The sequence below is a fragment of the Mus musculus genome, chromosome X (genome assembly GCF_000001635.26).
Source record: "Mus musculus strain C57BL/6J chromosome X, GRCm38.p6 C57BL/6J".
Taxonomy (NCBI): Eukaryota; Metazoa; Chordata; class Mammalia; order Rodentia; family Muridae; genus Mus; species Mus musculus.
In genome coordinates, this window is record NC_000086.7 from 73,549,559 (window position 1) to 73,573,275 (window position 23,717).

Consider the following 23,717-nt stretch of genomic DNA (forward strand, 5'->3'; position numbering starts at 1 on the left):
TAACTGAGCTAACTCTCTAGCCCTTCGAGGACTTTTTCTTGATATCTAAGTCATGTATGAATAACATCATAATAACCACCCTAACCATTTGAAAGTACAGAATTGCATGGGTTGGTATATTCAGTGTTGTGTAACCATCACCTCTATTTGCTCTCAGAATATTCTCATGGTCCCCAGAGGAAACCTCACACCCATTAGCAGCCACTTCCCATTGCCTCACCAGCATTGGAAATGTTCATCTGCTCTCTGTCTGTGAGACTGTCTCAGCACATTTTATTTCATTGACTCCATCTATGGTCTTGTACATCTGGACCCTGTGAAGCTGATTCTTTTTTCAAAAACAATTTTTATTAGATTTTTTCTTCATTTACATTTCAAATGCTATCTCAAAAGTCCCCTATACCCTCCCCCCGCCCAGCTCCCCAACCCACCCACTCCCGCTTCCTGGCCCTGGCATTCCCCTGTACTGGGGCATATAATCTTTGCAAGACCAAGGGCCTCTCCTCCCATTGATGGACGATTAGACCATCTTCTGCTACATATGCAACTAGAGACACAGCTCTGGGGATACTGGTTAGTTCATATAGTTGTTCCTCCTATAGGTTTGCAGACCCCTTTAGCTCCTTGGGTACTTTCTCTAGCTCCTTCATTGGGGGCCCTGTGTTCTATCCTATAGATGACTGTGAGCATCCACTTCTGTATTTGCCAGGCACTAGCCTAGCCTCACAAGAGACAGCTATATCAGGGTCCTTTCAGCAAAATCATGCTGGCATATGCCATAGTGTCTGAGTTTGGTGGCTGATTATGGGATGGATCCCCGGGTTGGGCAGTCTCTGGATGGTCCTTCCTTCCATCTCAGCTCCAAACTTTGTCTCTGTAACTCCTTCCATGAGTATTTTGTTCCCTATTCTAAGGAGGAACGAAGTATCCACAACTTTGGTCTTCCTTCTTCTTGAGTATGAAGCTGATTTTTAAAGAGACACTCATTGGAGATGACAAGAAAGCGGGTTGGGTTCAACATTTTTGCCTCTTCCTGCCTTGTGAGGTGAGAGACTTTGATTTCAAAGGCTGTTACTGGGCAGTCTTGCAGGGATGTCTTGAAAGCCCTAGTAACTAAGTTGAGACTCTGTGGTTCCTGCAAAGGCCACACCTTTAAGGTCACTGCCACTAGACAAGAAGAGAAGGAGATAGGTGAGAATCAGAAAGCCCAGTGGAAAACTTCTGCCAACCTGAGGAAACTTGTGTGACAGGCTTCTGGGAATGAACTCATGACACTGGTAAAGCTGAGTTTCTTCTCGGTAGTAGCAGGCTTGCCTATCCTACTCACCCCAAAGTTTCTCTGTGTGGGCTTGCATGACCAACCCCCAGAAGGATGACTGCCCCATCTCCGCAGGACTCTCCTCTCAAAGCTGTGCAGATGTTGTGGGTGAACTTAATCATGGACACATTTGCCTCACTTGCCCTGGCAACGGAACCCCCAACTGAGTCACTGCTGCTGCGGAAGCCATACGGCCGGGACAAGCCTCTCATCTCGAGAACCATGATGAAGAACATCCTTGGACATGCTGTCTACCAGCTCACCATCATCTTTACCCTGCTATTTGTTGGTAAATTGGACCTTCAGCATATATTTCAGCCCACATACAAGGCTTTCAGGACACTGTTGCCGTGGCCTCATATTTAGACCCTGTGTATATCCTCAGTCTGGCACAGGATGGGATACAGCACTTACAGACTGGAAAGAACAGTCCTGCTTTGTACCCTTGGTCCATCCTCCCTGCTACCCTTCACGATGTGCCCTACTGTACATCTCTGGGGCAGATATGGTATAGGAGGGTAGCCACTGGTGCAAGGAGAGCCTCCCTCCTCATCCCCTGCCTCTCTCTTCATTTTAGGGGAGCTTTTCTTTGACATTGACAGTGGAAGAAATGCACCTCTGCACTCACCACCGTCAGAGCACTATACCATCATCTTCAACACGTTCGTCATGATGCAGCTTTTCAATGAGATCAATGCTCGCAAGATCCATGGTGAGAGGAATGTCTTTGATGGCATCTTCAGCAACCCCATCTTCTGCACCATTGTCTTGGGCACCTTTGGAATTCAGGTAGGACATGAAAAAGTACTTGTCCCTGAATCTAGAGCAGTGGTTCTTAATCTTCCAAACATTGCTGGGCCTCATTTGGATCTAACCTACTAGCTTCAAGAAAGCCATGGAAAGCCTTTATCCTCCCATCCTGCTCACATGGCACTAAAAATATTATTCCCTTACCTGTCTCTGGGTCAACCATCCACATTTATAGCACCTAACTACTTGGTATTCTATAACTATGGAAGATTATTTAGGAAACTCTTTGTGTACACATGGTTGACATACTAAACTGGCTGCTACAACACTGTGAGCTGGTAGGCCAGTTCAACTTCCCAGAAGGGGATGAATGCTCTAAAATATAGTATCTTCAAACAAAGCTTCAGATATAGTTAAGTCCACAAATCAGAGAATGGCTATCATAGAAATGCAGTTCACTCCGAAGTGCCAATAAGAAATCCATGACAGGGGAATTGTTCTGTGGTTTCCAGGGCAAAATGAACAAGAGAGTCAACAGACTTCATCTTGGCTAGCATGAAATCATGTCAGCCTACCACAGAGTGTAAACAGGCCTAGAACCTGGCCCTGAGATGGTCGGGTTATACACTATGGATTGGTTGGTTAGCATTTGAAAATCTTACCCTTGGGTGTACAACTACCCCTGAAGTAGACAAGAATGAAGGCAGGAGGCCAAGACAGGACAACCTCTTATACTAAAGGGTCGTGCAGAGCAGGCAAATGAAAATAGCCTTGCAGAAGCCGGAAAGATGATCCAGACAACTGGGTCTCTTCTGGAGCCTAGAGGCAACAGAGGGGAGGTGGGTGTGGGTGTCACCATGTGAAGCTACTTGCTGATCCATACTGATACCCTTGGCCCTGTAGACAGCTAGTCTGTGGAGCCACCTTTACGCATTTGCTGAGGGAGAAAAGAAGGGAACAATCTGGAAAAGAAAGCCAAGATATTTCCCAGAATGTGGCTGGTCCACCAAGGGGTAGGAAGCCAGCAAATCCTTGACTATAGCCAGGCTGCTCCAGCTCCTGGGAGACAAAGTCAATCTGGAAAGCAAGGTTTGTAGAAGTCCAAGCAGGACAGAGAGAAAATAGGAACTACTTGACTGCTACTCCGTCTACCACTTTTCATTTTTCCCCCAGATTGTCATTGTCCAATTTGGAGGGAAGCCCTTCAGCTGTTCCCCACTGTCCACAGAACAGTGGCTTTGGTGCCTGTTTGTTGGTGTTGGGGAGCTGGTCTGGGGACAGGTGAGTGTCATCAACTTTCTCACCAGGGCTTTCCTTCTGGTTGCTTCTCTTGATGGACCTCAAAGTGGGTAAGAAGCCAGGCATCCTGTTCACCTATGCCTCCCATTATTCCAATTCCCTGCCTCACAGTCTTGGAACCTATGACCGGGAAAGTGTGTGGTATGTGCTCAGGCTCAGGCCTATGACATAATATAACCTGAGGGCAAGGTCACAAGTCACAACTTCAGGGATGAGAGAATAGAGTTGAAATGTCACATTGTCCTGTAAAATCACCCACAGTTTCCTTTCTCATGGTAGGAGTAAAAAACAATCTCCCTAAACCTGGATATTTGGGATTGACAACTGGGATTATTAAAACTAAGAACCTTCAGCCATAGAAAAGGAAATAATCAGCAGGGTGAATGGGACTCAGTGTATCTGGGTACAGAACACTTGCTTAGTTTTCATAAACTCCTGGAATCCATACCTAACAGTACAAGAAACAAAATAGAAGGAAGGGCAGCCTGTGGTACTTGAAATGTCCCAAGATATTTGAAATTAAACAATACTCTGCTATAAAATCTGTGGGTCAAGGAGATCTCAAGAGAAATGAGGAGGTGTTTTGACTTAATGGAAAGTGTAGAACAACACTTGCAGACCTGAAAGCAGTAGCTACCCCAAAGGAACAGTGTGTAGACCAGGAAGCAACACTTGGGTGTTGGCAGCCAGTACAATCTCAGGCACCAAGCCAGTCCCCTCCTTGGTGCACAACAGACCTCTGAAAGCATTTTTTTCTAGAGTTCATGACCACTGCTATGGGAAGCCATGGCCAGGACTTACTTCTCTTTGGGTCTTGATCAGCTCAGGCTGCCATAGCAAACTACTAGAGACTGATAGCTCTCTAGTTACACTGAAGGCATGTATTTTCTCTCTTGAAGTCTAAGATCAAGGGCAGCCACTTCAGTGTCTGGTAAGGGTCCCTTCATGGTTTCTGGGTGGCTACTTTCACACTATGTGCTCCTATGGAGTTATCTGGTTACCTCCTCTCATAAGGGCACAATTCTGATGGAATCAAGGATCCAACCTAATGACTTCATTTAACCTCTATTATCTGCCTCTTCCGAATACTTCCAAACTGATGGTTAGAGCTCACCATTAGAGCATAAGTAGCTATCATTTAGGTTTTATCACTATGAGTTTTGTTTCTTTATCCATTGATGTGTGTCTCCAACCAAACTGGCCATAGGGACCCCCTTCAGCAATGGTAGAAGCTAGCCTCTGTTGACCCCTGGCATTAACCATTGGACAACTCATGAAATTTCTCCATCTCATTTTCAAGAAATCTCTATCACTGACCTTCCATCCTGTTGCACTTGGGCCTAACAGTCCAATGAAGTCCCTTCATATTCTACAGCCTAAACTCCATATAACTTGACTCTTCCCTGCACATGCCAGCCTCTAGTTAACCTCTAAGCTTCCTGATGTAATAGTTACTGTAGTTCTCCCCATGGGTACATGCTGCCAACCTGTAGCTTAGCCACCCACGATATTTTTAATTATACAAATAATATACATTCAAAGTGGCAAAACTCCAATAAAAGGGGAATCTCTATGAAGAACCTTAGAGCCACTCCTGGCAAGCTGACAGGAATGTACGAGAGACAGAATGACCTACCAACATCCACTCAGATAGTGAAATGCACATCCCAACCTTCCCTTCATTCCTCCTACCCTTTCCAATGTCTCCCTCCTAGTCACTTCTTCCTCCCTGGCAGCCCCTGATCACAAGCCCTTTTCTAGTTCCTTCTTTTTCCAAGCACAAGATTTGGGGGCGGGGGACTCAGTCTCAGAGAACAGGGCATTTAGCTTTTCTTCCAGCAACCATGAAGGCCAATAAATATGGAGTGCTATCAGCTAAGGAGCTCATCTGACTCCTGAGGTCAATCACATAGTACTTTATACATGGGCTTTTCTGCTCCCCAGCCCTGGATGAGGCTTAGTTGAGAAGAGTCTGCCATGTAGAAGGGGGCAGCAGTTTAGAGTCTGCTAAGCCTAGGATGTGAGTTCTATCTCTGAAAAGTGGGCCCTCTGTTTTTTTCCTGGCCACAGTAGAGCTTACTCTCATGGCCACCTCTGTTTGCTGCCCTCTGACTGTGGCTTTCCCAGGTCATTGCCACCATCCCCACCAGCCAGCTCAAGTGCCTGAAGGAAGCAGGGCATGGGCCTGGGAAGGATGAGATGACTGATGAAGAGCTGGCCGAAGGGGAAGAAGAAATTGACCATGCTGAACGAGAGCTCCGCAGGGGCCAGATCCTCTGGTTTCGGGGCCTCAACCGGATCCAGACACAGGTAAGCTGCTGTTCCATGTGACTCCTATTTTGCTGCCTTAGAAAACAGGCAAGAAGCAGAAACCAGGTAGACAGACCCCAAAGTCAGCAGGGAATTCTCTGGATCTGTCCTCCGAAGTATGCAGGAGCAGTGGCTAGTTCCCCTCTTACCACATATACGGGTGCTCACCACTGGCTGGTCACTTAGATTACCTCTCCCTGACACCTCCCTTAGTGCCCAGGTAGCTTCTCTCATAGCTGGATGAGAACATATGCTAGCAGCTAGTGGTTCTGTCAGGGGCATGCACTAGCGCAGTCTACTTTTCTTGGCAAAGCCTGCTTAGGTAATAGGCAAGTTGTATTTGGGTGTGTGGGATGAAAATGGTAACTTCAAGGAGCCTTAGGCTAGCTCTCTGTTCACTAGACTCTGCTGTAATTATTGTGCAAGAGCCTCTGTAGGTACCAAGTTAGTCCAAATCTCCATAGGCTAAACTGGTCAAGGCCAAAGCCATCAGCTATAGTTCCCAGAAACATCAGACAGCCAACATGAGGAGGTAGTGAGGACTTCAAAAAACCCATGTGCCAGGCTACCCTGCTCTCTGCCCAAGTCCCTTCTTGCCCAGCTTTCTTCTATAAGGTCCTATAGTGCTGCCTGTTTTCATCTTCCTCTCATAATTGCACTGGCCACCGCCCCCACGAATGGCTCTCACTACTGTCTGTAAGGCCTTCTTTCACTTCATGCTTCCCAGTTGCCCTCTGGAAGTGTTGCTGGCCCTGCTCATCCTGACAGCTTGATGTTCCTTCTGAGTTTTCCATCTTCTCTCTGTCTTTATTTTCCTGGTATCTCCACCTCCCACTCCACTCGTGCTCTTTCATTCTGAAAATGCCTGGGAGAGCCTGCTAGGGAATGGCCTGAGCCCAAACATCCCACCAGGCCACTAGGCCTCCCCACATTGCAGCCTCCTGGACTGGCCTGTGCCATAGACAATTTCCCCATGGCCTAGCTTGTGTCCTCTAGGAGACCTTGGCACTTTTGCTCATCCAAGGCCTGGGCTACCTTCTCTCTGATGCCTCACTATCTCTGCTATAGGTGCAGTCACTTTTCCTCTTTAGGAACTTAACAACTAGAGCAGAATCACCTGGTTAGATTCTCCTGGGGAGTCTGGTAGGTCACTGGGGCAGGACTTGATTTCACACCTCTCCCCATGTATTCTTCCAGCTGTTTTGCCACACTTGGCACAGGACTCATACCCAAGCTGCTCTTGGGGTACTCCAGTACAACCCCCATGATCTAATGGTATCCATTCTGGGGATGCCTCTCTTCCCCTTCTAGGCTCTGCAGGTATGACTGCCACTGGCAGGGCACTGCAACCACTCCTTGCCTCCCATCTGTCCTTATTCATCTCTACCCTTCTGACATCACCCTGGGGCCTGTGGAGTTTGTCTCCATTATCCCCTGGATGAAGTTTCAGCTTCTTACTGTGGCCTTCAAGCTCCAACTTCTTGACATCACCCCCACATTCCTTTCTATATCTATGACCCTGTGCTGCTTTTCCAGATGTACACCCTGCCTACCCATACTGCCATGCCTCCCTGCTTGCTGCTGTGTACCCTTGGGGCTCTCTCTCAATGCTGTAAAAGCCTACTTAAAGGTTGCCAAGTCTATGACTCCTTCTCATAGTACCCTCTCCTACCACCATGGGACATCTGTGCAACTGAGGCCAGGACAGTGAACCTGAATATGCCAGAATTCCTTGGGGGAACTTACTTAGAGAGTAAAATCTTTCAGGACTGGGTGAGGTGGCACAAAAGAAGTCCAAGTTGAAGGCATAGCTCAAGGACCAAGCATCCTGAGAACCTACTCCAGTATGTCCAGGGAGGGGTATACTGGGCCCACATCTGAGCCATGTTACACTAGATAGAATTCAGATGAAGCCTGGGAAATGGGGAACAACCATTAGATCTCTAGCCTAAGCTTCCTCTTCCCATTGGGTAAGCCAATGCCTCCAGCCCAGTGCCCAGGACAGGCATGGGTCCAGCATAGGTAGCTTTGTTTCCTATAATAAACATTTACTCACTAGCATAAATGCATAGAAACTGTCAAGTAAAAAAACCCTCGTATCTTCCCAATGTGCTTATGGCCACCTAAATGTGCCTTCCAGGAGACTGTGAGTGTGACCACATCCAGCACCCCTTCCTGATACGATTCAGGGCAGACCTTATCTGCCATGTTCCAGTTCTGATGCAAAGCCCAGCCCATGAAAACAGTACAGCATTGTGTCTGCTCCACATCAGCCTCTTTTACTTCTGTCATGTAATGCAAGATAGAGTTAGCATTTCTACCTGCTGAAACAGCAACCCCATTCCAACCTAGAGAGTCAGTGGTAGCCTGGCCAACCATATATACATGGTGTCTTTGTGTGTGCCTGTAAGCAGAAGTGGATCCTACTAGCTGGAGTCTTGGTGTTCCATATCCTTCTGACTGTTCCCTGCTGCCGGTGTCAATGCTTTGTAAGCAAGGAGATGGGACCCCAAAGAAAAAGGGAGTGGCCCAAAACCAGCCAGTGAGATCCAGGGCTAGTACCAGTTCCTTAAGCACCTTCTTAGCCCCCAGTAAAGCCATACTTATTCCTCCATGGGAATCTCAACTCCCATGGCATTTCAAGGTGGCTTTGTCATGTCAGATTTACCATGCCTCTCAAGAATGATGAAGCAGTCACTTTAGCTCAAGTTATTCTATTTGATTTTTTAAAAAACTGCTTGATAAAACAGAACTTAAAGCCTATGGAAGGCTTTTCAGGTTGTATGTACTTTCCAGGCAACTGGCCCGATTTCTGGATCTTGTGAACCACAAAATTGCTCTCCGGATTTCGGAGGCCTGTACAACATTTTCTGTTGCATAGTAACTTGATGCCCACTTTCACCACTGTTCTATACTACTGTATCAATGCATCAACTGCTAGAGTGCTGTTCCATAATAAAAGAGAGTGCCTCAAACCTAGAACATGTAGCTTTTTGAATGTTCATGACGTGGTCTGTTGTTTTTGCACTCACCAGTGACTGACACTTGTTCCTGGCCAGTGCTGGTACCTCTGGTGGGGGGGTGGGTAGGATGGTAATGGTGATATTTTCATAGATATGGTTATCCCATGGGGGACATTATGAAAAACATGGAGACTGATGAAAAACCAAGGCAGCAAAGTCAGTTTTTCCACCCCTTATCTTCTCTAAAGAAGCAACCCCATACCCCAAGGATCTGCAACACCACGGCTTCAAACATCTTCCTCTCATGAGATACCCAACCTTATATACAGCGTATTCCTCCCAGAAGCAGTCACATCCTCAAAGCCTTCTCTTGAGGAAAGGAGTGAGGAAGTGGGCTATACTGAGTGAAAAGCAGGTTGAGTGGAAGGACGACAAGTCTTTCCACACTGAGTTCACAGTTGAAAGGCATTTTGTTTGGAGGAGGGTGTCAACAGTAAAGCTACCTCTTTTGGAGAAGCCCTGTCAGCAAGCCAGAGGAAACTGGTGGGCACTGCCTTCCCACAGCAGGGCTTCGGGTGGACCAGGCTGGAAGAGTGCTTTGGACTCCGGAATGCATGTTGGATTGGCTGCTTATATTATTCAGTGAACTACATGGTACTTTTCCAGACATTGGATCCACATTCAAAGATTCTCTCCCCAATCAAGCCATTCTCTGAGCGGAGGCTGCCAGTGTACCTTGACTCTGGCCTCCCAGAGTCTAGGCATGTAGTCTTCCAATGTCATGACACTGGTTGTGGTTGCTCGGCTGCAGTTCCTTCAGACCCACTTCCTGTATTTGCCACAATGTCAAAGACAGAGTCAGAAAACCCAAAGACGTTGAGGCAGGAGGCTTCTAGCAGGACTTATCCACAAGGTTCTCCCATGGCTCTCATCTTCTAGGAAGCTCAAAGAGTGGGGACAAGGTGGAAGGCAGTTGTCCTCCAGTCCTCCCAGCCTACATTCTTGAGGGCTGTGGGAAGAACTCTGACGAGATGAAGCCTGTGCTCTTGGAAGCCTCTCTTCTGCCTAAATCTATCTTCTGTTACGAGTCCCCCTTAATTCAATGAACTGCAGAAATCTGGGTGGTTATCAACACTATTAGCAGAGCAGGACAGAGCAAGAGACCCTCTAATAAGACGACCATGAACAAGGGCAGTGATTTCCTAGGGGATTAGGCCAGATCCTCCAACCCAAATACACAATGGGGAATGATTCCGCTTTCTAATAAGAGCATGTCATATCCCTCAGGTGTGTTGGGGCAGAAAAAAAATGTTGAGAACTACCGAAATAGGATAAGGAAGTATTGCCAGACACAGGTACTTACTGAGAAGTGGCTCTCGATGAGCATATCATGAATGCAAGTGACCTACGAAATGTTTGCAGTGTGTCCCCCACCAATGACCCTTCCCTCTCAAACTCCTAACTACTAACCATTTGCCCAGCAAACCCTCTCTTGGTCATGGCTTTGTTGAAAGCATTATCAGCTTCCAGGACTTGGGGCTGACCTAGCTGAGGCTTTGCTGGCCCCATATGTCCCTAGTGTGGCCCCTGCTCACCCAGCCCCACCCTGTGTGGTAGCCTGGACCTCTGTGCAAGCCAACCTTTATCTCATTTTCTCTCCCACAGATGGAGGTAGTGAGTACCTTCAAGAGAAGCGGGTCATTTCAGGGTGCTGTGCGCCGGCGGTCTTCGGTCCTCAGCCAGCTCCATGACGTAACCAATCTTTCTACCCCTACTCACGTAACTCTCTCTGCCGCCAAGCCCCCCAGCGCTGCTGGCAGTGAGTCTTGACTTCCCTTTTCTCTCATAATTGGCACCTGGGGGAAGATAAACCTCCCCGACTCTGCCTTCTCTTTTCCAGTCTTGCATTTCTGCTCACCGTGGCTTTTCTGTTCCTTCTTTACTGCCCTGTCCAGTCCTTCCCGCCAGACGGTGTCTCTCCAAAGCCATATTCTCTTATGAAATGACCCCACAGCACTGCCGGACCTTTCGTCCTTTGCTTTATTTGGATTTTGGTTTGCATTTAGAACCCCTGCTACCATTCATTTTCTTTTCTTGAATCTGTCCGCATGTTCCCATAGTTCTTCATGAACTCAGGCTTCTTCCAGTGGTGTCTAGTATCAGGCTGGGGACTTGCTCCATGTTCTGGAGTGAGAGTCAGGAAAGCATGTGGCCCAGGACTACCCTTCTGGGGTAAGCAAAGGCCCACAGTCTGGTATCATTTGCAGCAGAAGAATCCAGCCAGTCTCCTCGGGGAAGTGACAACTTCCAGCATTCTCCTTGAGGTGGCTTCCAAAGGATGCCCCTGTCTCCAGTCCCCAGGTGGGCTCAGTGGTGACCAAGAGTGCCTCTCTGGAGCAGCTGGTGCCTGCCCCGTAGGCCCCGCCCTGAGCCAGGATTTGTTAGAGGAGCCCTGATTACAGGAGCTCAGAGGCCAGGCAGGTGCTGTTTTGTGTGTCCCCAAGCATCTTGCTCTTTCCAAACAGGCCTCAGTACTGGAGAATGTGAACCCAGTCTTATGCAATCCTCTCTACTCCTTCCTCAGAGAAGCCAGGACATTTCAATGACAAGTTCCCACCGTGCAATTCACATTTTGAAGAGAATCCTGGGGTTGGTCTGACTAGATAGAAGCTTCCATAACTGCATAATTGCTCACATCTTTTTACAAAGACAAAGAAGAGGCCACTAGACTGCTAAATGTGTCACCTTGTGGTGCTCCCAACAGGAGAAAATGCAGGCAACCACGTGGAGGAGGTGGGGCTGGGGGGATGGGCCTTGTACTCAGGTTTGCCTGCTTCTGGTAACAAAGTCAGGAGTTTCAAAAGTGAACAGTAAACTTTCGAGTATGAGTCCAGGGCCCCTGCTGGGATAGTTCAATACTAAGTCTTTCCTTCCAGTGAGTCCCCTGCAGCTCCCTTCGGAACATGCCACTCCCACGCAGACGGAAGGCCTTAACTACTTCACGTTTTTCCCATCACAGACTCTTCAAGATTCTTTTTGCTTGGTTTCTTTCTGTTCTTTTCTTTCTTTTCTTTATTTTTTTTTAGGATCTGGTGAGAGGTGCCCTCCTCTTCCTTAAGCTCTCCCTTTGGGCCCCTCTGCCTTTGAAGGAAAGAATAAGGCCCCTTGATCAAGAATAGCACAGACATCCCTTCTCCAAACCACAGGCCACGCACCTCCAGCTTGTACACCCCCTGGGCCACAGATATGGGCTGGAATATGTATTGTTGCTCTGGAAAGCAGCCAGTGCTTCTGGCATACCCAAATGGGACCAAGAAGGATCTCAGGGCTACTTTACCCAGACAGGCCAGCAGGATGTTATACCAAATCAGTTAAGGATAGACTGGCTCATGACCTCCCAGTACCCCTTGGCCATGCCCAGGTGGACAGCACCAGCTTCCTTCCTCTGAACAATATAAAGAATGGGTGTAGGATACACAAATCTGCATGACCCCTTTTCTCCCCAGTGACTTCCAACACATTTTTCAGTGTTATCTTTCTGCACCTCCCATCTGTCTGTCTGTCTGCCTGCCTGCCTGCCTGCCTGCCTGTTTGTACACCCATCTGTCTACCTGTCCATCTATTGCCTCAGTTGGAAGGCAGTTTACAAGACTCTTCTGTGTATGCCCCAGACCTCTTCTACAGTGCTGGTCTTAGTCCCCACTGGAGCCTAACAGCCTCTGAGGGCCATCCTCACGTGTTTCCACTACCCGGATGAGGCCTACTGCATTTCTCCCACTTCCTCTCTAAATATGGTCTTTATTTTCTTCCTTGGCCCATAGTATCTTGCTTCTCTCCCTTCTTCCTTCCATGGCCATCTGTTCCCTTCCTTCCCACCTTCGGATCCCAAGAGTGCCTGGTAAGTACAGTGGGAGAGACACCACCCTCCTGCTGTTCATGAGCTGTTCCAGAGGAACCTAAGCAGATGTGAGAGGTGGGTGGCAGGGTATTCTGAGGAGGGGGCTGCTGTGAAGGTACAGGGGTCCTGTTGTCCCAACGAAACAAGGTAGGCAGCCTAAGAAAGACTCACTGTGGAAGAAGATACTGCTTGAATCACCTGACAACCCCGAGTGGGGCCCACTTTGCTTCTGGAAGCCACTGGCCAAATATATTGTTGCCACACAGCAGTTCCATCTAGAGTTCAAAACGTAACTTCTAAGTTCTGAGAGCTCTCACAAATTGCTGTACCCAGCACCCTCATAAACCAGGAGAAGACAAGTGCCCACAAGGGCAAGGACCTATTCAGGATCCCATAGGCAGCTAGGCCTGGCATAGTGGATACTAGCTCACCCTGCCCATCTTCTTGGAACTTTGTCAGAGGTTCAGAGCTGCTGGAAAGGAAAGCAGAGTGTAGGCCATGATTGAGCCCCCCTGGACCACAGCTGTCCTGACTAGCCCCAGAGGTCACATGGTTTCCTAATAAGAAGCATGGCCCCATATATGAGGAATTTTCCATCTTCTTCATTTACTTCAGGCCAGATTGCCTCTTACCCCTCAGAGTCCAGAGGACTGAGCCTGCGGCTCTTGGGCATTGAAGAAGCTTCCTGTTGAAAGGCATTCCCACTAAGAGCCTCAGGCTCTCTAGGGAGAAAGGCCACTCATCCTGTGCGTTTGAGGCCAGAGAACAACTCCAAAGCTAAAGGGAGAGGGGGACCAGGATCCTTTGGGCTCAGTATGCTTTTCTCATCCTTTCTAACTCCCCATACTATGTGCAAGCGCTCTCTTTCCTCTCCCTCCCTCTATCCTCTTCCTCTCTCTATGTCCTGCTGCTTCTGGACACAAGAGTCTCTCCACATCCCTACATGCCCCTTGCACAGACTGAGCTGGTCATGACCTCCTACTTGCCATTTCTCCTCCCTTGCCTTGCCTCAAGGCTGTCCCACCACAGCCATTTCATTTGTAGTCCTCTGGGTCCAGGACATATTTGTTTTCCCCCTCATGGCTGCCACCTCATTTCTTGTGACCTGGACCATTTACTGAAGGCCAATCTGGATGGATGGCTCAGGAAACAATAAGGCTGTGAAATTGCATTCCCTGTGGGTATTCATAATGTCCCTCTCACCCCAGCCACATACTCATACACTAAAGCTGTAGGACTTCATTCTCCTGGTGATTGTCAAGAACTTCAAAAGGGTAGCTAGAGAAGGGTTTGTCAGTCATCCAGCTTTGCAAAGAAGCAGCAAACCCAGGGCACTATGTATCTCCCTCCTAATGGGAACAAAAAAGGAGCACGATCTCTTTGGAAAGACAAGCCTGGAACCTGGCACCATCAAAGCGTCTCTGCAGGGTCCAGTGTCTAAGAATTCTTTTGTGTCTCTTTCCCATGGGAGCACACAGACAAACCCTTGCCCCTCTGTAGCCAAGCACCAAAAGCTCACTCTGGGGACCCTTTCATTTCAAGCAGCAGTGAAGCCCAGCCCATCCTTCAGGCAGCTGGAGTGGGCCTCTATACTCGAATGTTTACTGTCTCAGTAGTTGAAGATAAGATGCCTTCTGACTGACGCAGGCCAGCAAAGATTTGAGCACCATATCGCCAGAGGGGCTTCTTCCAGGTTCTGATGGAGAATTTGGAAACCACTGGCCACAGCAGTTGCCTCATTTGAAAGGGATTTTGCAACACAGAAACCTTTCACCCCCATTGAGGGGAGGGAGCTAGACCACACCAGGTGAACCCCTGCAGCTTTGCCAGAGTCCAGCAAGGCATGCTCATCATGTTTCCACACCTTGACAAGGAGCTGGCACACAGTCTTAAGTTTGATCCATTCTCAAGAAGTTAATCAATGCTGAGCCACATCACCCTACTTGGGTTTCTAGGGAGAGTATATTGGCAATCTTTTTGTTGTTGCTGTTTGACAAGTGTGCACACTGGCTCCACACTAGGAAAGACATCAATTGTCTAGTTGGGGCTCTGCCATACCCTTTCTAGAACTACAGGCTAAAACCCAGGGAAACAAGCTTCCAAGAAATCCCTAAACAAAATGCAACCCTGGTCTGAGGCCCTGCAGGTAGGTGCAGTGAGTACTGCCGTATGGGCAGCAGCTGAGAGCTTGTGGAATTTATTCAAGCCTTCCCTACCCTCACCACTGCTGCAGCTGGCCTTGGCTGCTAGGAGGGCAAGGCAATAGGTAGTTCCCATGGTCCTGCTTCTCCTCACTTCCCACACTTACTGGGCCAGAATGCCAAGGCACCTGACAGATCCCTTTTCTCAAGAAGATTTTGAACTAGTGGTTGGTAAAGAGAAGAAAGAATCCGATGAGCCTTAGTAACAGAGTATGGGCAAGCCCACTAGGCTTACAGCCTCTGGCAGCCATGGCCAGTTAAGTTTTTCTCTAGCCAAAGAATTAGAAGAGAAGGTGTCAGGCATTATCTACTGTTGTTTTTTGCTATTGTGGTTCAAGACCCTTGGCTTATTTTTCTCTCCTTTTAATTTTCTTTCCCCCTTTTTAAATTCTTTTTACGGGATGAGCCTTCCCTCAAGACCCTCAGTTAGTTTCCAGCTTCTACAACACTTTTGTTCAACCCTCCACCCACAGCCTGTCCTGCACATGGAAATCCCCAAAACACTCGCCCACACAGGCACACATACACACTGCACACACACATACACTCGAAGACGTAGGGAAGCACATGTGAGCATCCTTGATTCCTTTCTGCTGCTGCTTATGAACTGTAGCTTGGTCTGCAACATCTTCACCAGTCCCATGCCAAGTTAGCAGCTTTTACCCTGCACGCCCTGCTGTCTAGGCCACATGGATATTACACATTGTGACTTTTCTCTGGGCAGTAAATAGAGTAACTGTACATGGTCACAGGCCTCCTAGGAGAAGTAAAGAAACCACTCAAAATCTTAGGGGTTCTAGTCTAGGTTCCAGGTTACTGAATACAGATTCTCTGAGAATGCAGCCTAGTTTGGAAAGAGAAAGGGTGGCTATAGTAGATGTGGGATAATCTATGGTGGATCTAGGGGTAAGGGGGTGTTGTTCACAGCTCAGCAGGGGTTGGGATTGGGAGCCTTAGGTGTTCAGACAGTTCCAGCTAGCTGGCTACAGCCAAGTGGGTAGAGAGCTTTGGAAGGGTGATGCTACCATAGAAGACAGAGGCAAGGCTGGACCAGACATTTTATACTCACTCACCAAGTATCTGCTGAGTATGAACAGCTCACTGGATGTTGGAGACACCATTGAACTCTATAGAAAAGTCCTACTTGGCATTAATGGTTAGTTTTCACTGAGAGGACACAGAACAAAAAATAACTATGATTGGGTACTTTTGATTGGGTGCTGGGGGACCCCTAGAAAGGTGGGGAGGGAGCCCTGAGGCTCACTGAGGAAGAATCTTAGTGGCAGAACAGACAGACAATGCCAAGGGCCTGGGAGAGGAATATGTCAGGGAATAGAAGTAGTAAAAGAGATGGAATGAGAGGCCAAGGCAGGCACTTGGTTGAAGCTACAGGTCTTCTGTGGGAGATGCAGCTAGTAATTCCCTGCATTGGTGGAGGTATTTATTGGAAAGGACTGACCAGCTGCCATGTGGAGGATAAACTGTGAGGTCCATAACAGTAACAGGGAGACAATAAAAAAAAAAAAAAGGCCCTGTGGCAGCCAGCTTGAGCCTGGTGGTGTGGCAGTTTTGGTGGGTGGGTATGTAGTGGGAGATTCTAGATGTCATTTGAAGGGAGGAAGTAATGGGATTGTCAGTGGCTGATACTATATCAAAGAGTGAGATATGGCTCAGCCACCAACATCTGGAGCTGAAAGAGCAACTGGAAGGCAGGTACAATGGAAGCTATGAGTGCACAGGAGCACCTGGGCTAAGGAAGCAGTCCCTGGACATTAGGGAAGGGTCAGGGGGAACGTGCCTAGGAAAGAGCTCAGGGGAAGTTGAGGAAGCATCAAGCACTTTGCTTGGTTAAGGACTGCAAAAGATGAAGTATCAAAAGTCTTCCTAGGACACTAACCATGAAGGGTTGCAGAAGTGAGGCAACAGCTGAACGGGACCGTGAAACTGGGGTAGGAGCAAGCACATGCTGAGGAATGAGGTCGATGAGCCATAGCACCTCATTTGGGTGATAAGCAATTGGAGACACTCTCTTCCAGACCAACCTGATTCCCTTGTTTTTCCCAGAAGCCTCAGCCACAATGTAGGGTTTATCTTTCCTAGAGAAGTCTTTGATGTGAAGTTACCCTGAAAAGCCGGATCTGGTGCTGCATACCTGTCATTCCAGCACTGGGTAAGGGAGCAATGCTGAAACAGGAGAGCTGGAGTTTGAAACCAGCCTGATCTGTATGCTGAAACCCTGACTAAAACAAACAAACAAACAAACAAACAAACAAGCAGAAAAGTCTTTCTGCTATAGGCAAATGGGCTATAAATTAAAGCTCCATGATTTACACCCATCCCCCTCCTCCCCAGTCACCACCCAGGCCAATACTTACACCTACAAGAATATTCGTAGTCGGCTCAGGAAGTGACAGGGTCTGACTCAGCAGACAGAAAGAGCCTGGAAACATCATCTGGACATGGGATGTTGCAGGCCACCAGAGGGTCATCAGACCCTTAGTCAGAAGCTGTGTGTCAGGCACAGAGGCGGAATCGAGGCCCCAAGCAAACCAAGGTCATCAACGTTCAGCAGGACATGGAGGCTGGGCAGGGATTCTGGTGAAAGATTTCAGGGTTGATCCCATTGGACAAACTGACAGTGAAGTATGTAAAGAGGATGGGCTAGGAGCTAGTGAAGTGCCTCTGAAATCTGGCTAGAACCCTGGGCCCAGAAAGTCATGAAGATGGTGAGGATGGGAGAGTGAAAGTTCCAGTGGACCTCCAAGGGAGGCACCTGGGAGCAGTAGGAGTGGGCTATGAAAAGCAGGCCTGATTGGATATGGTACTCAAAGCATTGACGGCATCTAGGTGGTCAGATAGACCTTGAGGGCTGTTGAAGGCCCTGGGGAAGTGTAGGTGTGGAGAAGCTTTATGTGTGAAAAACCCAGACAGGAGGCCAAGGAGAGGCCAGGACACGCTGTGGGCTGGAGCATGGCATGAGCTCATCTCATCTTTGGCTGCAGCTTAGCCAGAAACACCAAACTCCAGATCAGGAAGAAGGAATCCCAGGGTCTTGGAGATGCCTGCAGGCACCTATCACAAGGCCTGCCTTCCAGAACAGGCAGTTGCTGCTTTGCCTGAACCAGTCAGTCTCCCTGGAGGTACCTGTGCCCTCCAGCCTTCAGGTGGTTGAAAATGCCCAATCTTAAGATCAACAGCTCCAGACTTCAGTGCCTGCAAGAAGGAAGCTGGAGCAGAGCTGACTCATTCTCAGATCTTACCCTCAAGATGACTCAGAACACTGAAGCCGGTAGCCCTCTGAACCAGAGGCACTGTAATCTTTCACACATGGCATGCATGTGATATACAGGTGCTGGTACATCGGGCACTCTGTGCTTGGATCTAGCAGAGGAAGAAGCAAATGGAATAGGCCAGAGCAGCAGCAGCTGTAAAAGGCAGGGAGGACCATATGAGAGTTTCCTTGTGGCCTGAATTTTTTTCTTTAGGGAAGGACTTTGGAGTTGAGGCAGCTGCAATGAGACCCATGAATAGGTTTGAACAGGGGGTCTGGCCTGACCACGTGAGGTCCGATTAATGTGTTGTGGCCAATCACCTGGGCATTGTTGGAAGACTTAACAGATTCTCCCAGAGTCAAGGACAACAATGTGCTGCTCATTTTCTTTTTTGTGACATGGTGGTATAGCAGACAACTGGAATTTAGTGATGTCCCCAGCATCAACATTCCAGTCTTGCCCTAGAAAACCTAATGAAGCAACGTTGGCTTTGAATTATTTTTTTCTCATTAAAATTGGTGATAGCTTTCCATTTCTTTTTTTTTCCATTTTTTATTAGGTATTTAGCTCATTTACATTAGCTTTCCATTTCTATGTTAACCCTATTTAAGCAGCCAGTCTGAGAACAGCTAGCCATCTACAATCTAACAGAAAAAAAAATTCAAACTGGATCTCAGATGTGGATTTTGGAAATCCCAATTTTCTAGAGCCTTTTGACTCACTTCTTTGCATTCCAATGGCTGTGACTTAGGAGCATTGTACTTGACTTGGCTGAGTTGTCACCCCTAAGGTCCTAACTAGAGAGCTGAAAGGGACTCATTGTAGTCTGGGTGATCCATTGTCAACGGTTCCTATAAAGGACCACCAAGTAAACATAGTTAACTTTTCAAACCAGCTCTCTGCTGCAACTGCACAACCTACCCTTGTAACATGACAGCAGCCACAGACAGTACACAGATGACTGGGCATGGCAGCTTGCCAATAAACTTTATTTACAAAACCAGAAGAGGTCCAGGGTTCATTCACCTTTTGGCCAGAGTTTATAAATACATTACTGAAACCATGAAAACCAAACCCTAGCTCCTTGAAATAACTTAGAAGTGATAAAGTGGCCACTGCCTCACACAGGGAGGAACTAACTGGACCCAGTTGTCCTCCTGGAGAATTGGTAGTCCTTCTACACTACCAGAAGGCCGTCATGGCTAGCTTTGTGTTTCTAGGGACAGTTGATATGGGCAGCTGTGCTGGTACTGGCCTGTGTAAAATCTAGCAGAAGCCTATTCATTGACCTCTGGTTTTAAAAGCACAAAGGAATCCAGCATGTGGGGCCAGGGAGAGATCAGAGAGGCAGCTTCTCTGTGGCTTGAAAAGATGAGACTGGAGTGTGTGAGTGAACATGGGAAATCCAGAGGAGGGACAGGCTGATTCTCAGGCAAGTTCTAAAGGCACTGCCCTGCAGGAGGTGCAGGTGGCTGAAGGGAATGTGAGTTTGGCTCAGGGCACATGACCATAGTGGTGGGAAGGTCCAAGTATTATGGGAAGCACTTCCTTGGAAAATATAATACTGATGTGAATTGAAAACAAGAGTGGGGTAGATAAGGAACATGTGGACAAGCTGTCTGAATAGAAGCTCAAAGAAGAGGAAGAGGGTAGAGGTGCTTTGGAGGAGAGCAGACAGAAGGCTAGATTGCAAAGGGCTGCTGAGGCCACCAAGTATCTAATGAGACCAAATCAGACACATGTAGCTGTGATACAGAGCTGGCAGAAGACTATGAAGATAACTGGTAGACCAAGACAGCTGAGTAAGAATAGGCTTGGTACACGCAAACCCGTGTGGCCATTTTCAGTCTTGGCCTCCAGGTTAGGGCCAGTGGGCTCTTAGACCCAGAGCTCTGAAAAAGAGACAGTGTTATAATACCTACATAGCTTTCTAGCACTATACAGAGTTGTGGGCAGAGAGGAAGAATAAGAGGGACAGGACAGAGCTGGGACATTCCAAGACAAAGAAGCAGTACAGGAAGTGATTTCAGAGCCTCTGGTAAAGTAAAAGAATGCCAGGCAGGAACAGTGTTAGGGAGGCTTGAGACGTTTTCAGAAATGGGAATGTGTATGTATGTATATGTATATGTATATGTATATGTATATGTATATGTATATGTATATGTATATGTATGGATATGGATATGTACCACAAGTGTGTGGTATGCCCCTGAAAGAAAGACTAAGATGTAGGTGCAGAAATGGCCACCAGAACATTCTTTGGAGAATCTCAGTATATTTATCTTTTACCAAATTGCAATTCATATAGAGGAAATACCTCAGGTGCCACGTAAGCCAGTCCTGTTCTCAGAGCAAGAACCAGGAAGGGAACAGGCATAAGCCCATTGTTCCAGGATAGCTACCCAAATCAGGGATGTTTTCAACATGAAAGCCCAGACCTGTAAACTCTTAGCACAGTCCATCAAAGCCATCTCACTCCCTACAAGTCCCCCAGCGTGTAAATATTCATCAGGCAGTGTGCCAGCCGCTGATGTGGGCACAACTTTCCAGCACCAGCTAGCCATTGACTGTCTCCTCTCCTTTCTTCTCCCTCCCTTCTCCTCTCCCTTTTCCTCTTCCCTTCCCCCATGTGGGCTCTGCTCTGTCCCTCCCCCTCCACTTCAGATCCGGGTGGTGAAAGCATTCCGTAGCTCGCTTTATGAAGGCCTGGAGAAACCAGAATCCAAGAGTTGCATCCATAACTTCATGGCAACACCCGAGTTTTTGATCAATGACTACACCCACAATATCCCGCTCATCGATGACACAGATGTGGATGAGAACGAAGAGCGCCTGAGGGCCCCACCTCCCCCACCCCCTAACCAGAACAACAACGCCATAGACAGCGGCATCTACCTGACCACGCATGCCACCAAGTCAGCTACCTCTTCAGCATTCTCTTCCAGGCCCGGGAGCCCACTCCACAGCATGGAGACATCCCTCTAACCGAAACTTTTCTCAGCACATGTACACACACACACACACACACACACACACACACACACACACACAATCACACACGCAGTCACACATGCACCCAGAGGGGAACCTGTACACCTGCCAAAGAGGGAAATGACTAACATGGCTAAAGACTTTACTTATGTGGTATTTTCAGGAAGCCAATTGAATTCAATAAGGACACAGTCTACTAGGCTTCTTACTAAGTTCCCATGAGGTGGGGGAAGGAGAAAGAAGGAAAGGGGAGGGAGGGAGGGAGGGAGGTTCTTCGCCCAATGTGAAGGAAAAAGGGAGCATGAGACAAGATGCGCTTCCCACCATTTTTCTACTGATGCTTCTGTTTTTAATGAACACTAGTTCTACCATGTGTTCACCATTTGGGCTGTGCAATGCGGTAGGGGCTACCAGAGCCTATTTGGAGCTTTGCTATACCCATATCAAAAGAAAAAGAAAAAAAGTATACCAAAACCAAGAAGGAGTTCATTGCGCAGATCGGCCACCAGAGGGAGCCACCTGTAAAGGTACCTTCTACTGCAAAGCACACAAGACCCATCTGCAGACCGCATGTGTGCGTGTGTCTATATGTATGTGTCTATATGCATATACATATATGTGACAAAATCCATATTTAAAGAATAAGGAACTATTTATTGGCATGATATTTCTATTCTTCTCACCAGGCATTTCCCTTTTGAGGTTTCATTTTTGAATGTAGCAAGGCTCTTTTCAGGGAACAAGACTGCAAGAACATCCTCTTGGTACTGTACTTCCCTCCTCAGCCCCTGACCCGAGGATCTCCATACCTGACCCTGCCGAGATTCCAGAAGAGGCAGTCTGGGGAGTGTTGTGTAAAGCCTTGCACTTAGAACCTTTGCGCTTTGAGACCTCTACCCGTAGAGGAGAAGGACTTTTCAACGGCATTTTTATTTAAAAGGAAAATACCAAAGTATTGATGACAGTGGTCCCCTCCAGTGTGCAGCAAGGCAAGTTTTGATTTTGGCTTCCTTCCACTTCATTTCCAACACCTTCATTTTTGGCTGGCAGCTTTCTGTTTTCATACTCCAAGTTTAAAAACATGATGAACCCTAGGAAGAGCTGTGATGGAGCAGAGACAGATGCTAGGAAAGGACGGTCCAGGTTTATTCCTCTGCACTTGTACTGTGTGCTTTGGCAAAGGGCAGCAAGTCCTCACTGGATGTCCTCATTGTCTGCGAAGGCGTGGGTGTGTCTGCGAGGGCGTGTCTGCAAGGTCGTGGGTGTGTCACCCACCAAAGCATGCTTCCAGCCCAGGTCTTCTTGCCCGCAGGACAAATCCAACCCAGAAGGCATAACTATAGAAACAGAACATTGCCATTGTTCTTTTCTGGCCTCTTCTGGGCCTGTGAGGACTGAGCACGGGGTCAGTCAGCCGGCCTTGGGTCCACCTAGACAGGTAAGACTAGAAAAGCCAGGTCTGGGAATCCTGAGATATTGTCTTCCAGGAGCCTGTCCCAGCAGTGTGGGCACCCATTGTGCCAAGCCTGCTTTCCTAGAAAGAGTGATAGCCTGAGAGAAGGCAGAGGAAAGAGGTCTAATGTCTGCTGCCCCTCCAGGGAAGCCCAGGCTGATGACTCCTTCCTAGTGGAAAGCTGACTCTCCTCTATGCTCCTAGGTCCTGAATCTGGACACCCACTGTAACGGAGGTGAAATAGGTAGCATCCTGCCCTTGAGGTTTCTTCACCTTCTGAACTTATGGATGTCACACTTTTCAGGAAGATGTCTAGAATATCACACTACTCTTAAATATGCCTGTCACTTGAGCTCAAGGTTTGTCTGCCAGGAGACAGGTGTGAATTGAGAGAGAGACAGGAGCTGTGTTTGTCCCACTCCCCCCCCCCCCACTCACACACACCACTAAAAGTTTGTCTCAGCTTTCTGGCATCCACAGAAAGTCAAATGGAAACTTGCTATGTTCCCACTGGTCACACCAATGCCATGTCACCCCTAAGCAGGAGTAGTCACATCTCGGGAAAAAGAATTTTGGTTACCAGAAAACTCCACTTTAAAATGCCAGCTACAGATCACATAAAGCCATCCCTTTTTTCTAAAGGGCATATTGAGAATGTTTCCCATTTGTAAATTGTTCCCTGATGTCCTTGTTTAAACCACCACAGCAAAAGGGCAACTTGGTTTGCTGAGGGTCTTTGTGTTCTTCAATAAGTAATCAAAATGTGGAGTATTGTGACTGAAGCAGGTCAGCTGTGTCCAGCTATGCTCATGGGCTTCTTGTCATCCTCTGTTGTAGACATACACATAGAGCAAATGGCCACTATGTATTAAAAAGCCAACCCCTGATGATGCTGTGTAAAGTTGCCTGATGTCAGTGTCAATTGTGTGATATCCAGGCTGCCTTTATGCTGAGCTATGGGGTTCAGAAAAGGCCCTGGGAACCCGCATCATCTGTTCTGATTCTTGTACAGTCTTCAGGCCGAGAGACCTGTCTCATCGGAAGCTTCTCTTTATAAAGCATTATACTATATGGAATGGCTTGGTCAACTGTGTTCAGTTCATAAATATGTTTTACATTTTTATCTGCCTGTTAAAAATGAACAAAATATCTTAATGAGGAAGACCACAGATGCATAATAAATTAAAATCTGTAGTTGAATTTCCTAATTTAAAGAATAGATCAAAAATTTTGTGTATAAAAAAATGAATGGGTCTGAGTCA

At 47.6% G+C, this 23,717-nt stretch overlaps 1 protein-coding gene across 12 annotated transcripts in view; it reads left to right on the forward strand.

Moving 5' to 3' along the window:
* Atp2b3 (ATPase, Ca++ transporting, plasma membrane 3) overlaps positions 1–23,717 on the forward strand; it is a 70,527-nt gene extending 46,810 nt beyond the window's left edge. For 5 of the 12 annotated variants that reach the window (XM_006528081.3, XM_011247612.2, XM_011247610.1 and 2 more), the window contains 6 exons: positions 1,394–1,607; positions 1,896–2,107; positions 3,242–3,349; positions 5,495–5,677; positions 10,306–10,392; positions 20,676–23,717. In XM_006528081.3, coding sequence (XP_006528144.1) covers positions 1,394–1,607; positions 1,896–2,107; positions 3,242–3,349; positions 5,495–5,677; positions 10,306–10,392; positions 20,676–20,996 — 1,125 coding nt within the window. In that variant the 3' untranslated portion in view covers positions 20,997–23,717. Of the gene's footprint in view, positions 1–1,393; positions 1,608–1,895; positions 2,108–3,241; positions 3,350–5,494; positions 5,678–7,817; positions 8,660–10,305; positions 10,460–20,675 lie in introns of those variants that run through there. The other 7 variants (XM_006528084.4, XM_011247614.3, XM_006528086.3 and 4 more) reach the window with 5 other exon arrangements.